Source organism: Aulonocara sp. 'chitande type north' Nkhata Bay, linkage group LG12 (genome assembly GCF_057382095.1).
Source record: "Aulonocara sp. 'chitande type north' Nkhata Bay isolate Kocher_YH1m ecotype deep benthic linkage group LG12, A_spYH_male_GT1.1, whole genome shotgun sequence".
Classification (NCBI taxonomy): domain Eukaryota; kingdom Metazoa; phylum Chordata; class Actinopteri; order Cichliformes; family Cichlidae; genus Aulonocara; species Aulonocara sp. 'chitande type north' Nkhata Bay.
In genome coordinates, this window is record NC_141355.1 from 27,839,397 (window position 1) to 27,855,480 (window position 16,084).

Genomic DNA, 16,084 nt, shown 5'->3' on the forward strand with positions numbered 1-16,084 from the left:
CCCAAGAATTGATGTGTGAGAATCACAGGCTGGTACAAGGTTGAAATACCACAGAGATCACTCCCTCAGCTACATTAGTTTCTTAATCTTTTAGACGCCTGTTGAAGGCCAAATGGTTTGTTTCAGATTTCACTAATGAAAGAACTCTTTGTTTTGTGCCTTGAAAATATGTCGCTGAGATAATCACAATTGTAGCTGAACTAATAAACTACACAAAGGATGCTTCTTCACCCAAGGGCAGGAAGACGCTCCCTTATCTTGGTCTGTACTGGTTTAAACTGATAATCTGCTGTCTCATGAATTTTACCCTCTATATAAACTGTTGTACTTGTGAATAAAGTTGAGTCAATTTGGGAAGACAATCTAAAGCAGTCTCTGTTTTCTTGTTCTCCCAAGCTGCTCCCGAGCTCGTACTAACACGCTGAATGGCATGCTTGAATATTGCTTGAGAATATATTTGACTGTGTTACAGACTAAGGGACATTCTCTGCTGATAGGTGAAGGTACATTCTCTGCTGATAGACGTCCACGCCTCGAAGGAAGTCGATCCACGGATTAGGCCTTGGAAACCGTTTCCTTCAGTAACATCATAGCACCCACCCAGCTGTAGAAACTCCGTCATGCTAGCTAGCACGCAGTACGAAAAAGTCAGCACAACGAAAATAAACTCCACCTAAACTTGGCTTATATCTGACCCAGATAGACTGCAGGTCATAACTTCTTACCTGAAGTTCAGTTCACCTGACACTCGGGCCGGTGGCCACCTCGGGTCTCTTCTCTTGCCTCCCCTTTCCCTCATCCACCTGCTGGCCTCCACCACTTGCTAATGTTACTGAATCTGTGGAAGCTCCGCCATAGCCACCACACAAAGTAACGAATAACGACTCTATCTAAATCCCAGTGACGATTAACGCATTCCTGATCTTGGCATAGAAACTAGTTACCGTGCTCGTTACCACAATAATAACGTAGTTACTGTAACGCGTTACTTAATACCGCATTGCATTAACTACTGGCAATAATAAAGAGGAAAACAATCAGACGAGGAAGCACTTGGAGACAGCGGGAAGGAAAAACTCCCTTTTAACAGGAAGCAACCTCCAGGAGAACCAGGATAAGGAAAGGGCAGCCATGTCCAACTAGCAGTAACTCCCATCACTCCTAGTTGTAATATGCACCAATCAATATATATCATGGTCACAAATATTTAAAAAAACAAATTTAACCCCTTAGTGCCTAGTGTACTATATTTCATACATAAGTTTTTTGTGAGTTTTTGAGACTTCTACATCAACATCATTCTGATTTTCCCCCCTCAAGAAACCTAAATAAATGCCATGGTCCTGGGTTAGTTTCTGGTTGTATATTTGTGACTTCTAGTTCTTAGGCTTTTGTTACTGAGCCTCCTCATGTGTTCCAGGTGTCACATTTCGTCAAATTATGTTCTCATTTCTGTTCTTCCCCAGTTCCAGCATCGAGTCTCTGTCTGTGTCTCATGTTTCCTGTTTTATTTTGATAGTTCCTCATCTTGTGTTAGTGTATTCTGTTTTGCTTCCTCCCGGTCTCTTGGGTGTGATTAGTCCCAGCTGTATTTTCCTCCTGGTCCTCATTCCCTCGTTACTCTTTTGTGTATTTAGTCCTCTGTCTTCCACTGTCTGTCACTGGTTTGTCTTTTCTCCCTCTGTGTTTCCAGGTTCCTTGTTTTCATGTATTGGTTAGCTTTCCCAGTTTAGGTTTTGTTACTTCCCTTCCTGCCTTTTGTTTGTAGTTTTGTTCAGCCCCCACGAAAAGGCTCACTTTTTGTTCAACTCCTCGCTCCGTCTCCATTGTGTGCTTTTGGGCCCACACTCTCTTCACTCTACACCGTCTGCTGTAGCAGACGTCAGAAAAATTGCACAATACATTTTTAATTATCTAGCAATTATTTCATGGTACAGACTTTAAAGGGTTAAGGTATCCTCATTGCAAATGTTGCTCATTATTTTTATTTATTGTAAAATTAAAAAAGAATAACTGATTATTATGGTGCTATCAGCATCAGTTAGGCCCTAGCTGGTTCTGTTTATTTTTTGTGTGAATGGGTGGATGACTGGTTGTGTAAAGTGCTTTGGGGTCCTTAGGGACTAGTAAAGCACTATATAAATACAGGCTATTTATCTGCAAAATGTGTTGTCAAATGCAAAATAAATGGTTTAAATTCTTTAAGGAACTTTTTTTTTATTTTGAAAAAAGTTGTTAAAATAGTACCAGTTGACATGTTTTTATAACACTCTCAGCTATTTGTATATCAGCCTAAAAATAGATGTAGTTAGGGGTACAGCCAGCATTTGCCCCATATCAAACTACACCCATCCGCAGTTTTGGGTGTGGTCTGAGGTTTAACTAGAAAACTTTAAAATGCAGATAAGTAAAGAATTCCTGCATGCTGTTGGTAATAAATAGGCAGTGCAAAGTTCAGTGCCCCTTCTTTCATCCTTCCATCAGCCTATGTACCATTTTCTGAGGAAGGGTTATCTTAAAACTGCACCTTCTACTGTGGAGGCAGATATTCAAAGCATGGTTCGCAAACCTTTTTTTGGAATATTTAAAATAAGCATTTGCAGACAAGGTTTGCATTGATCATCATTAAACACATAACATTAGATTAATACTAGGAGAATCAATGCAATTATCTGTTGTATTTAAGTTATATTTAAGTAAAAAACCCAGGGAGATTGGGGCTCACATGTCTAAAGAATAAACAACTCTTATCAGTGTTTTGACATCACTGCCATATGCAGTGGCTTACTAACACGTGTGCCCTCTGCTACTCTGTGATACATGCATGCTAAACAGCACTGGTGAGTAATTTAACATTTAATAAACTAATATATTTTGTTGCCTTTCTTATCTGCCTGTACTTTCTACTCATATGAGCAATTACCAAAAAGGATTTCACATTAAAAATTAAAATAAATAAATAAAACTCGAGCATGGAAAATATCCTCAAATGTCCCAAAATGACCTAAAAAGAAGTAGGCTGTAAAATTGGTGTTTTGCAAAAGGTTCAAAATTATTAGTGTGTTTAATCACTTACCCACCAATTCCTACAATTAGTGTCTTCATTCCACTTGTCTGCGTCTGTTCGCTGCAAAGCTACCGATTTATAGAACTTGTAATACTAACGTAATTAAGAAGTCACGTGCAAATGTATACACCACGCTGGTAGCTAGTCCTGCGAACGCAACAGTCCTCCCACGTGCTATTCTGGACGCTTACGATTTGCCGTTGGAGCCTCCACGTCACTCACGACCTGCCCATTGAGGGAAAAAAACATTTGTTTTGTTTTTTATTCATGTTGTTTTCTCTTCTTTAATCATTTATAACATTTTATACTGATATGTTCGTACTCAAATATTTATTTGCAAAAAAAATGTTTCAAAGTGTTACAACTTAAATCTAAACATGTATAGTTATGAAATAACAATAAAAAAACAAAAATGAATTTTAAGAAAATGTAAATATATTTATACTTAATATATAGTCTATCATTATAATCTATAATATAATCTATAATTTGTTTGTTGTGAAATGTTGAAAACTTGGAAAAAAACGCTGCATTACATCCAAAAGGCAATCGATTGAGCGAGCCACAGGTTGGCGCATGCGCTGAATAACTTTTCCGCGTACTGAGCCGAACTTCCTCATTGAGCGTGCTAACAGCAGAGAACTCGACAGTCTTGCGACGATTGTGACTGAAACAGCACAGCGCGTTTCTTTTCGCTTTATCCGCCAGCCTCACAAATGTCGAAGCCTCCTCCCAAACCAGCCAAGCCAGGTAAGACCAAAACTACGAGGACATGTTGTTTAAACTTAACCTAAACTTGTGACGTGTTTATACGAGGACAACGCACCTTGTTGGCGTTAAACAGTTAATGGGCGGGCGCTCAACACTCCTCCACGGGCTCGGTTGATTTCTGTTGTTTGTCTGTGAAACCTTGTTTGGCTAATAGAAAGACAGGTCTTAAACTTTAATTGGAAGCCGTGTCGCTTTATCGCTAGCCCTGCCAGGACCGCGTTGGAGTTATTGAAAGCGCTTTCTGGCCATTCAATACACTGACGGGGCCATCCAGCTCTTACCAGCAGGCCTCTGTCACTTCCCTATTTCCATCACTCATGCAAAGAGAGCACCGCGAGTCAGTGGCTTTGGGTGAATAGGTGATAAGTCTGCGTGGTCAGTGACATCAGCTCTACTTCCTCCTTGCTCGGATTATTCTGGTAACCTCTTCCCAAACCTTACTTACCAACGTTAGAGCACGTCATAGCGTTTGCATTTACCTACGCACTGTGTCAGTGCAACAGGTGTACACAAGCAGCCTGTGTAGGAAGGAGAGGCGATATTCAGCTTAATAGGTATCCTTTGTTCAAAGCAATTACACAGATCTCCTGGTGCATATGTTTGAGGCTAAAAGTGAAACTGTGACTTCTCCCTCAATAAACTTGTAATGCTGTGGCAAGTGTTTTTTGAATTTCTATTTACTAAATAAAGTGTAAAATTTCATCGATCATGGTTGTAAGTACAGCATATGTGCACCTGTGATGAAATTTTAAGGCAGCGTGATGAGAGGGAGGCAGAAAATTGTACTTTAATGTGATAAAAAACAACTTTTGATTTATTGTTGTAATCATTTTTGAGCATTTCGTTTGTGCCCATGCTGAACAAACGAAATGCATCTAAAAGCTGCAGGACGGTAGCTCTCGAGGACCGGGATTGGGCACCCCTGTTCTAGCCAATGGTTTCTGCAGTAGTGTTGGCTAATTGCACATAGTACACTATTCTCATCTTATGAATTAAATGTGGACGCAGGTAAATGCAGATGTTTGGGAGAAAAAAAAAGTCTCCATCTCACAGATGGGGAGAGAAGCATAAAATAACCTTCCTCGTGTGTGAAGTTAAAGGTGTTTATGTCTACAAACATGCTGACACAGCAAACACAGGCGCATCTCTTTACCCGCATGAAACACAATCTTTTGCGCTCCTCACAGTCCTTGACGAATCAGTCACGATGCCTCACCTGGCTGTAGGTGAGATCGCCTGTCAGTGACAGGTGGCAGGCCGGTGGGGCTCGTGCAGGAGTAAATGATCCATCCTGCTAAAGCTATTTTATCCAGATTCAGGATTGGTTTTCTGTAACTTTCCCTTTGGTGGATGTGCTCGGTGGATGTGCTCAGTGTCTGTGCATGAATTGGCTTTGGAGGAAAAAAAAAAAAAAAAACATTGGCAAGTGTTTGTAGCCATTTACAGGCCATTTACCATTATGTGTGACCAAATAGCACCCCGAGGTATGCGTTCAGCTTGAACAAGAGCTAGCATGTTTTCTTTGGTTTTTTTGGTTGGTTGTTTTTTGCACCCACTTAGCCACATTTTTACAAGAAGGTTATGATTCTGTTTTTAAGGTATGTGCAGTTTAACAGAGGCAGCCCTGTGCAAACTCTGGTTTAGCAGATTAGAAGTTTAGATTACGTTGTTAAACTGAGCACTGAACATGACTGAGGGATCACATAACCACCATGACCAGACATGCTTTTTCAGAAGAGCTGCTGCAATAAAGTAAAATGTACAAAAAAAACACATAACTGGAATTCATTAAAAAGCTCACACAGTAATAGATGAAACATATACTGTCATTGCTTTGCTCATGTTAAGGCACAAATTTTCTTCTTTGTTTATTCATTAGATTTCTTTTTATCTTATTGTGTGCCCAGGGTTTAAAATGTAGCAAGAATTTAATTGAGCCAGCACAGGCCCTCAGTATGGGTCTGCAAAGCAGACGTGCTTACTGTGTTTGAACAGAGCTGGACTTGTGCGGCAGCTCAGCCCCCATCAATCTGAGACACCGAGGCAGTGTGTTCACTAAACAGAAATCCTGAGTAACAGCACAGGCAGAGGGGATTTACAGAGTCCAGCGGTTAGGCCTGTGAAGTAAAGAGATCAGGAACGATGGACTCTAACTGGCCTTTGCATTTAAACATAAGACAGTGAATCAGTCACCTTGTGTTTAGTTGTGGTGAACACCTTTAACATATAACTGTTAGACAGTTGACACTGTGATAATCTTTCAAGTTAAAGCTGAAAGGATTGATAAAATAACCAAATAAAGGCATGATTGAAGATATCAGATATGCACCAATAGTGGGGCGGACGCATATTTTTTTTTCACTGGGTTTATTATTTAAAGCATATTATTAACATCTGTCTCCAATTTAAAACAAAAAACGGGTGTGTCAAAATTTTAAAAGGAAGTCCAAATTACGCTTATCTACCAGTCGATGCAAATCACAGGAAATTCTTTAACTTTGCAGGAGAGCATATTTATCCTGGTTTTGTTAACCAAAACAGGGTCGCTATTTGAGGGCTGAGTGTAACCAGCTCAGTAGTCTGTTTAGTAAACTTTGTGTCTATGTTGTAAACAACACAGCAGACTATATGTAACCTTACGTTAATGCCCAGAAACGGGCAGTTAGTTGAAATATAAAATGTTTATATCAAGTATTTAAATACGTTTTGAAAGCTTGACCATGGCTGTTCAAGCTTTTGATGTAGTTTAGCAGTTGACTAAAGCCACAGCATAGTAGCAACTCAGCAGCAGAGCTCAACCTCAAGTTTGAGCTACCAGTGGCCCCGAGTGCAGCTACACACAACAACCACTCACACTGTTGATGCTGTTTTTTGTGCCTGTTGTACGTGTTGAAATGTCTTTTTGTTTACATAATAGATAACGTCTCACCTTTGATTTGTGCACTTGAGAAAAGAGAGTAGTTTACCACATTAGAAGCTGCCTTCTGCACGCACTCACCTGTATACTCACTGGACTGAAACTAGCTGGGTGTTCTGCGGGGCTTAACCAGGAGTGGTTTCACCTCACTTTTGTTTGTCACAGAGTGCGCACACATATTGTGTCTAACATCTAGTCTGTTTTTGTCTTCACTAGGCCAAGTCAAGGTTTTCAGAGCTTTGTTCACCTTCGACCCACGGACAGTAAGAGTTTTTTCTTTGTTGAGATTAATTCTTTTTCTTTTTACTTTCATAACTTTATTCTGATCATCAATTAATCTTAGCGTTTCTCACAAGGTTAGGATGCTAGGGATGGGGTAATGCCTGAACTGTGTTTCAGCTGGAAATATACGACATAACCAGAGAATCCTTTTAACCCTATGCCATAACCTGATATGCACCTCCCAGGAAGTGTAACTACACTTTGAGTAAACGCAGCCTGCAATGACTTTGAATGGTGTGGAAGGCTGTGGTGTAGGGTTAAGAGTAGTTTCCAGTTAGTTCGTAAGAGGCAGCTAGAAGATGGTGATGATGACAAGGCAGGGGAATCAAAACAAAGTCCCAAAATCGGAATATTTGATCATAAAATCTTAATTATACAAAGTCCCAAAATCGGAATATTTGATCATAAAATCTTAATTATACTTAAATATTAGAAGATTTTATTTATACTAATATATCAATACACTCCTCCACTGGTCCTGTCTAGGCTGTCGGCCAAAACAATATTAACAGTACTTCAAACCAGTGGCTCTGGTGGGTGGGCATCAGGAAGGGCCAGTCACATTTCAGTAGGGAGTACCATCCCACCACTCTGCACGCTTCCTGCAGCTCAGAGCAGGTGTCTTGAGCAGAAGGACTGCTGTTTCAAGCTGTAATTCATGATGATGTAGGTGGATTGTATCAATCTCTGTGATAAGATCTCACTGGGGAAGTGGTTAACTGATATCGAGCATCACCACAATGGTAACCTAGACAGGAAGGTAGCAAGTACGTGAAGCTAAATTCGGGAAGGGTGGGGCCAGCTTGTTAGCAATGACTGAACTTTCAAAGTAAGAGTGAAGGAATGTCTCACTGGTAAATTAGCATCAGAAGGTGTCATTTTTTTCAGACTTACTAAGAAAAAATTAATAACCTACTAAACATACTATAAAAGGTAATTCTGTTCATGTGGGCATAGCTACGTCCACACGAACAGAACTGAATCAGCTCTTTGGGATTTCCTTAAATGAATGATTGCACATGCATTGAGTAGGGGTGCAACGATACACAAAATTCACGGTTCGGTTCGGTTCGATACTTTGGTGTCACGGTTCGATATTTTTTCGATACAAAAAAAATGTTCATGCCTTTTTAATTTGTCATTTATTAAAATTATAAATATATATTTTAACTCAAAAGTACAGTTTTTAAATTTAACCCTAACCCTTGTGCGTGTTTTTTATTTTGACAGCGAATGCGCACCTGCGGACCACTTATGTGCAGCCCTGGTTATTTAGCTCGTCATATTGCAGCCACAGAAATTCTTTTGTCCATGAAACCATAAAGCTGCACTTTCTTTTTGCCTTATAGTCTCATTTGTCATAACTTCTCCGTTTTGTGGTAAGCTTTTCTTTGGCTGTCACTTCTTCACCCTGACCTGTCTTATTTGGCTCAGCAGAACTAAAATATATATCTGTCTGTGAAGGTTCTCAGTCATCCAGGTCATCGTAGTCAAATATAAATCCTGCTGCTTTTACACACGCACTCACATAAGCTCAGCGATTCTCTGCGCGATCGACCTCTCACATGTTTAAGCTGCGGGAGATTTCACTTGTCATGTTTGCATAGTAAGCTAACAATTAATAAGACGATGTCAGAGGAATTGGTGCGCAAATTATCATCACTCACAGATCAGTGCTGTCGCTCTCTATACACAGTTCGCGCGATTGCAAAGTGAAAGCAAAAAAACAAGCGCAAATTCAAACGCGATTTCAATATGTCACATATTGACAGTGGCTCACCGATGCCAATGACATAATTACCCAGCTACATTTCCGAAAGAATGCAAAAGCATTGACATATATTTTTCCTTCCTACAATAGCCCGACTGGAAAAAATCGCTAGCCCTGGGACGTTGGGCTAGCGATATTGCGAGCCCTGTATCTGATTGAGGAATCACTCATCTTTGGAAAAGAGTTTATTACAGAGAAATGTCTCTTTCCAAAATAAAAGCTATACTATCCGCTTCTTCTGGGCTATATTCTCAGCAGCATAAGGAGAATCATGTGCTAACAGCTGTCTAAATGACTCGGCTAAAGTTAGTAGCATGCTTGTTGTTTTTGTCTTTGCACTAGGATGATGTCGGCGTAAATGTGCAGTCATATTCGTTGTGTTCCCACTAGTGCTTTCAGGTTAATCTCGTTGAAATGACCTTAACGCCACAACACGGCAAATCTCCGTTAACGAGCTACCGCCGATCGCCCCGTGCATGGGGCTAGACGGCCAACACGTTAACGAGCTAACTGCGCTAACACACTAGTTCCCACCCATGTAATTGAGCATTGCATGGCACATCCAACATACTGTTTTACTTTAGTCCATGACTCGCTTACCTTCAGGGTCATACGTCACATGAAAACCAAAATAATTCCAAACGCCAGATCTGAATGAGGGTGGGGGAGGTCCATCTTGCAAGGAGAGCTTAACTTCTGTCTCGCTAGCTTGCCCTGCACTCTTCCTTCTGACGATGCTGTCTGTGTTGAGCGCTCAGTGAATCTGCGTTCGACTACTCCGCCTAGGCTGCACTGTCGACCCTAGGCGGAGTAGTCGAACGCAGATTCACTGAGCGCTCAACACAGACAGCATCGTCAGAAGGAAAGTTGATAAAATAAATTACAAATGTTGTATTGTTCGATACATATGCGTACCGAACCGAAAGCACTTTATCGAACGGTTCAATATCGATACGAATATCGTTGCACTCCTAGCATTGAGATACCAAACCTTTCCTCCAAGTAAGCGCTATACATGGGAAACACTTTGGCAGAAGTCGTCTAAACCACCGAATTGCAAACTGAGTTACCAGTTGCTTTCATGTTTTTCATGTGTTGGTCTAGATTTGGTTGCAGAAAAAAAGGGGGAGGCTGCTTAAAATACAACACAAATCTGACATTAGTGTTGAGGTCAGAAAAGTGTGAATGCCACATCCTGGGTCACTGATGGTTATAAATGGCCTGTACTTGTATAGAGCTTTACTTAGTCCCTAAGAACCCCAAAGGCTTCACACTACATTCAGTCATTCACCCATTCACACACACATTCACACACCGGTTATCAACTTGTAACAGTGTCTTTTTATTTTCTAGCCAGATGAGTTATATTTCGAAGAAGGAGACATCTTGTACATCTCTGACACAGTAAGTGGAAACCCTAGAAGCTACATCATGTAACAGCCATCTTTTATTCCACGGTTTTGTTTCCCATCGAGTTTTAATTTAACTTAAGTTTTTCTTCCTCTTTCTGTGGAATCATAATCTTGCTTTCTCTGCATTTTTTGCCTTCCTTTTGTGTTATTATTTTTCCATTTTTACACCTCCCCCCACTTCAGTGTTGTATTGAAGCAGATTAATTTATTGCTTCATTTAGTTATTAGTTTATTTTGGTCTTTTCTTTCTTAACAAATACTTCTCTATTACTCAGAGTGACACTAACTGGTGGAAAGGGACATGTAGAGGAAGAACAGGATTAATTCCAAGTAACTATGGTGAGTACACATCTCAATTTCACAGTTAAATAGCAGATATATTAATGAGTACAGTACTATGCGGTGTAGCTCGTACAAAAACGATAGTTCTGTCCCTTAAGTTAATTTTCCATAATGCACTGATGCCCTTGTTTTGTTTTTCAGTGGCTGAGCAGGCAGAGTCTATCGACAATCCGATGCATGAGGCAGCCAAACGAGGTAGATGGCAATATTTCTACTAGTCTTTATTTGTTGCTCTTAATTCTTGGTTGAGGTGTGGCTGCATTTAGATACAGGAGGGTTTTTTTTAATCCTAAGACAGTTCTCTTTTGTCTGTCTGTGTGACTGTTATGACAGTGTTTCTGTTCCTGCTGAAAACCTGTACCACTGTTTACATTATTAGTAAAGTTCTCCATTTGACTCTGTGTGTTCGTTGCGTACATACTGGTTATTTAAACAGGCAATCTGAGCTGGCTGAGAGAATGTTTGGACAATAAAGTTGGAATAAACGGGCTGGATAAGGCTGGAAACACTGCCCTCTACTGGGGATGCCATGGGGGACATAAAGGTAAGAGTAAAGTAGTTTTTTGATGTCAGAGATTATGGATCAGCTACTTATTACATTTCAGAAATCTTAAATGTTGACAGACGCGCGCACGCACACACACACACACACACACACACACACACACACACACACACACACACACACAGGGAGCTCTGTTTCCAATGAAAAGTTAAGTACAAGAAAATAGGAACTTGTTCTTTGCCCTCCATTGTTTCTCCATTACTGTTAGGTAACATTTAACATGAAATCTCTTCTCTTGTATTTCTGTACCAGATGTGGTGGAGCTTTTGCTCACCCAGCCCAATGTGGAGCTCAACCAGCAGGTGAGGCAGGTTTAAAGTCACATTCAGAAATCAGAATTCAGAAGATTTGGAAGGAGTGTCAACAGTTTAACGTGTGTAAGGAAACTGATGTTATTCAACACCCAGTTTATCATGCTAGGAAAAACAGAGAAGAAACTGTTGTGGACAAAAAATTGATCAACAAAAAGTTCAGTGTGATGATGTCATGATTTCATAAACCTTGTGTGGTTTGGGTGAAAGTAGATCCTTGTCAGGGTGTTTGCCAGTAACAATCATGTTTTGTGTTTCAGAATAAACTCGGAGATACCCCACTGCACGCTGCCTCCTGGAAGGGTTACTCTGACATAGTGGAAATGCTGCTTAACAAGAGTGAGTATCCATCCATGTTGCTTTTTTGTGTTTAAAAGAATACATTGGTCAGCAGGGTCATCTTTGCTGTTTTGCTAGAAACTCTGCAGGGATGGATGGAAAGAAATCTCCTGAAATATTTTATGAAACTCTGAGATGGGAGCGTGTGGCTTCAGTTTGAGTAGACAATAAGTGACTGTGATCCACACATTAAAACAAAGTTTTTCATGAAAACAGGTTTCATCTTTATCAGTTTTCATTGGCTGTTGTATGTACTATGTACAAATTACACGTAAAGAAAAAAATGCTGCCAGACATTAAAATATACATAGGTAGTTTAAGACAAGGAAACTGCCGTCAAAGTACTGACATTATAGAAACATAACTAAAATTACACATCCTGTTGGGCTGATTTAAAAAAAAAAAAAAAAAAAAAAAAGTAGATCTTGCCACTTGAGGGTATTATTGAAGAAAAAGCCTGCATTTCCTGTTAAATCTACCCCGAGGATCTGGATTACTCATACTCATAATTCTTCAGTTTGTATAACAAATAACGTCTTTTTAATCCAAGCAAAGGTGGGTGGCAAGATAGGCTTTCAAGTTAAAAGAAAAATTCTAGCTGCAGACCAGTCTGGATGTCAGGTGAAAATTTATGTTACTTATGTTTGTTTCAGATGCGAGAATAGACATCAGGAATAATGAGAACAAGTTGGCTGTGGACATGGCCACGAATGCCCAGTGTGCGTCACTTATCAAAAGGAGGCAGGGAGGCCGTAAGTAAAGCTGCTGTTACGGAGCAGCCACACAGCATTACCCACACACACTCACACAATCTCACATTCACACAGTCCCAGAAACACTCTCTGCTCAGTTAGTGTAAGTTCAGCACCTACCACAAGAGTCACTTGTTGTAGTTACTGAGCTGATCACAGGAAAACTGAACTATATATATATATATATATATATATATATATATATATATATATATATATATATATATATATATATATATATATATATATATATATATATATATATATATATATATATATATATTAGGGGTGCAACGATATTCGTATCGATATTGAACCGTTCGATACAGTGCTTTCGGTTCGGTACGCATATGTATCGAACAATACAACATTTGTAATTTATTTTATCAACTTTCCTTCTGACGATGCTGTCTGTGTTGAGCGCTCAGTGAATCTGCGTTCGACTACTCCGCCTAGGCTGCACTGTCGAGCGCAGATCCACTGAGCGCTCAACACAGACAGCATAGTCAGGAGGAAGAGCGCAGGGCAAGCTAGCGAGACAGAAGTTAAGCTCTCCTTGCAAGATGGACCTCCCCCACCCTCATTCAGATCTGGCGTTTGGAATTATTTTGGTTTTCATGTGACGTATGACCCTGAAGGTAAGCGAGTCATGGACTAAAGTAAAACAGTATGTTGGATGTGCCATGCAATGCTTAATTACATTGGTGTGAACTAGTGTGTTGTGTTGGCCGTCTAGCCCCATGCACGGGGCGATCGGCGGTAGCTCGTTAACGGAGATTTGCCGTGTTGTGGCGTTAAGGTCATTTCAACGAGATTAACCTGAAAGCACTAGTGGGAACACAACGAATATGACTGCACATTTACGCCGACATCATCCTAGTGCAAAGACAAAAACAACAAGCATGCTACTAACTTTAGCCGAGTCATTTAGACAGCTGTTAGCACGTGATTCTCCTTATGCTGCTGAGAATATAGCCCAGAAGAAGCGGATAGTATAGCTTTTATTTTGGAAAGAGACATTTCTCTGTAATAAACTCTCTTTTCCAAAGATGAGTGATTCCTCAATCAGATACAGGGCTTGCAAAATCGCTAGCCCGACGTCCCGGAGCTAGCGATCTTTCCAGTCAGGCTACAAAAATCTCTCTGCCCTGCCCGTCGGGCTATTGTAGGAAAAATATATGTCAATGCTTTTGCATTCTTTCAGAAATGTAGCTGGGTAATTATGTCATTGGCATCGGTGAGCCACTGTCAATATGTGACATATTGAAATCGCGTTTGAATTTGTGCTTGTTTTTTTGCTTTCACTTTGCAATGACAGCACTGATCTGTGAGTGATGATAATTTGTGCACCAATTCCTCTGACATCGTCTTATTAATCGTTAGCTTACTATGCAAACATGATAAGTGAAATCTCCCGCAGCAAGCTTAAACATGTGAGAGGTTGATCGCGCAGAGAATCGCTGAGCTTATGTGAGTCGTGTGTAAAAGTAGCAGTATATATATTTTAGTTCTGCTGAGCCAAATAAGACAGGTCAGGGTGAAGAAGTGACAGCCAAAGAAAAGCTTACCACAAAACGGAGAAGTTATGACAAATGAGACTATAAGGCAAAAAGAAAGTGCAGCTTTATGGTTTCATGGACAAAAGAATTTCTGTGGCTGCAATATGACGAGCTAAATAACCAGGGGTGCACATAAGTGGTCCGCAGGTGCGCATTCGCTGTCAAAATAAAAAACGCGCACAAGGGTTAGGGTTAAATTTAAAAACTGTACTTTTGAGTTAAAATATATATTTATAATTTTAATAAATGAAATATTAAAAAGGCATGAACATTTTTTTGTATCGAAAAAATATCGAACCGTGACACCAAAGTATCGAACCGAACCAAACCGTGAATTTTGTGTATCGTTGCACCCCTAAAATAAATAAATATATATATATATATATATATATATATATATATATATATATATATATATATATATATATATATATATATATATATATATATATATATATATATATATATATATATATAATACTACTCTTGGTGTGCAGTGCATGTAACTACCATCTGTGTGTGTGTTATAGATTATAGATAGATAGATAGATAGATAGATATAGAGATATATATATATATATATATCGTTAGCTTCATAGCATAAGTGCCTAAGTCATTGACTTAGTCAAATGACTTAGGCAATTATGCTATGAAGCTAACGATATATAATATTATTATTTCTCCCCCCCCCCCCCCCCCCCCCCCCCATTCGTCAGTTGAGGAAAGACATGAAGTGTACAGAGATGATGCAGTTACACATAATATGTAAAAATAGTGCAGTATGTTTGTCATTAACTATCCATTTCCTGTGTTGCAGAAACCACCCGCATACACAGCAATGCTGAAGAGTATTTGGACGATGAGGACTCTGACTGAGCTGGCCCCATTAAACCATTACCTCTGTCTTCCATTGGGTTTGGGGCTCGTGATCCTTGCAGAGTCTTATTACAGGACCTAAAGTGGAATTGCTGTGTAACTGTAACTTCATTTTAGTTCAGTTATTTTGTTCAAACACCTCACTCCTCTGCCCTCAGCCTCACTTCAGTGCGAGTCTCTGAGCTTTGAATTAGTGTGTTTTACAGTTGGCCTGCTTTTTCTACCCCGAGTGGATTTCCACACGTGGGGGATTTGTCTTGGAGGATCGATTGTGCACTGTGGGCTGAAGGGCAGAGTATATGTAGTAGCAGAAAAGGGACCAAAACTCTTAGAAACACATTCCAAACATACAGCTTATGTTTAACCTATTAAAGTGCCAATGCAGATTAAACATTGATCTGGTGTGTTTCTACTTAAGTTTTTCAAGCTCCACTTAAATTGCTGAACTACAAACATGAGCAGAAGGAATTGGAAACACATTACCACAACTACAAACCTTTATGTACATTAGGAAGACTATTAAACATGTATTTAGCTCCAACATTTCCCCCCTAATAGATTTCCCCACATATATTCTCAACACTTAAATTATGCATGCAACCGATGTGCATAAATGGGCTTAATGTGGCCGGAGTATGTGTAAGCATCTCATCTAGCAGTAAACTCACTTGTTGAACTCTATACTGCTTGTGTTTTTATAACATTTCCACCGCTGTTAAGAGCCTGCTTTCAGCTCACTGTAATTAAAAATAATATTCCTCATGTAAACTAAACATTACTCTGAACTCTTTCAAGCTTTTGATTTCCATCTTGTAAGCATATTTCTGGTTTTATTGCTGCTTTCCAACAGATTGAGGGGGAAAAGTGCCTTAAATGTAAATTCGTGCGAGTGTTTGCGGTTGTTTTTCTCTTCTTCAGTGTGAACATGTTTGTCTTCAGAGGTTATGAATTTCTTAAGAGGACTGTTCAGGATTTCTGTCTGCTCTTTCTTCAATCTCAAATAAAGATTTTTTTTTTAACTTATGTACACTGAATGGATATTTTTGAAAGAAAATAGAGAAATGTGTCTTGACAGAAGCAGTGCAGTGGGATTATGTACTTACTGACCACTTTATTGGGT

General features: G+C 39.6%; 2 protein-coding genes across 4 annotated transcripts in view; one reads left to right on the top strand and one right to left on the bottom strand.

Moving 5' to 3' along the window:
• nmrk1 (nicotinamide riboside kinase 1) overlaps positions 1–3,279 on the bottom strand; it is an 18,328-nt gene extending 15,049 nt beyond the window's left edge. The window contains exon 1 of one of the 3 annotated variants that reach the window (XM_086314777.1): positions 3,081–3,279. Coding sequence is in view for 2 of the 3 variants with exons in the window: in XM_086314774.1 (XP_086170900.1) it covers positions 3,077–3,105 (29 nt within the window). In the remaining variant the exon portion in view is untranslated. Of the gene's footprint in view, positions 1–3,076 lie in introns of all 3 variants that reach the window. The other 2 variants (XM_086314774.1, XM_086314776.1) reach the window with 2 other exon arrangements.
• Positions 3,280–3,658: 379 nt separating this feature from the next.
• On the top strand, positions 3,659–15,987 carry ostf1 (osteoclast stimulating factor 1). Its single transcript, XM_086314779.1, has 10 exons — positions 3,659–3,817; positions 6,972–7,018; positions 10,162–10,212; positions 10,496–10,559; positions 10,704–10,757; positions 10,999–11,106; positions 11,380–11,429; positions 11,699–11,777; positions 12,431–12,529; positions 14,906–15,987. Exons 1-10 carry the CDS (start codon positions 3,784–3,786, stop codon positions 14,962–14,964), a joined length of 645 nt encoding a protein of 214 aa, XP_086170905.1. The 5' UTR covers positions 3,659–3,783; the 3' UTR covers positions 14,965–15,987.
• The last annotated feature ends 97 nt before the right edge of the window (positions 15,988–16,084 follow it).

What these genes read in the sequence shown, in the direction of transcription:
- ostf1 (XM_086314779.1), top strand. Translation starts at nt 3,784, where the DNA reads ATGTCGAAGCCTCCTCCCAAACCAGCCAAGCCAG. An exon ending in TCCCAAACCAGCCAAGCCAG is followed by an intron (nt 3,818 to 6,971) that starts GTAAGACCAAAA and finishes TGTCTTCACTAG; the next exon opens with GCCAAGTCAAGGTTTTCAGA. An exon ending in GGAAATGCTGCTTAACAAGA is followed by an intron (nt 11,778 to 12,430) that starts GTGAGTATCCAT and finishes TGTTTGTTTCAG; the next exon opens with ATGCGAGAATAGACATCAGG.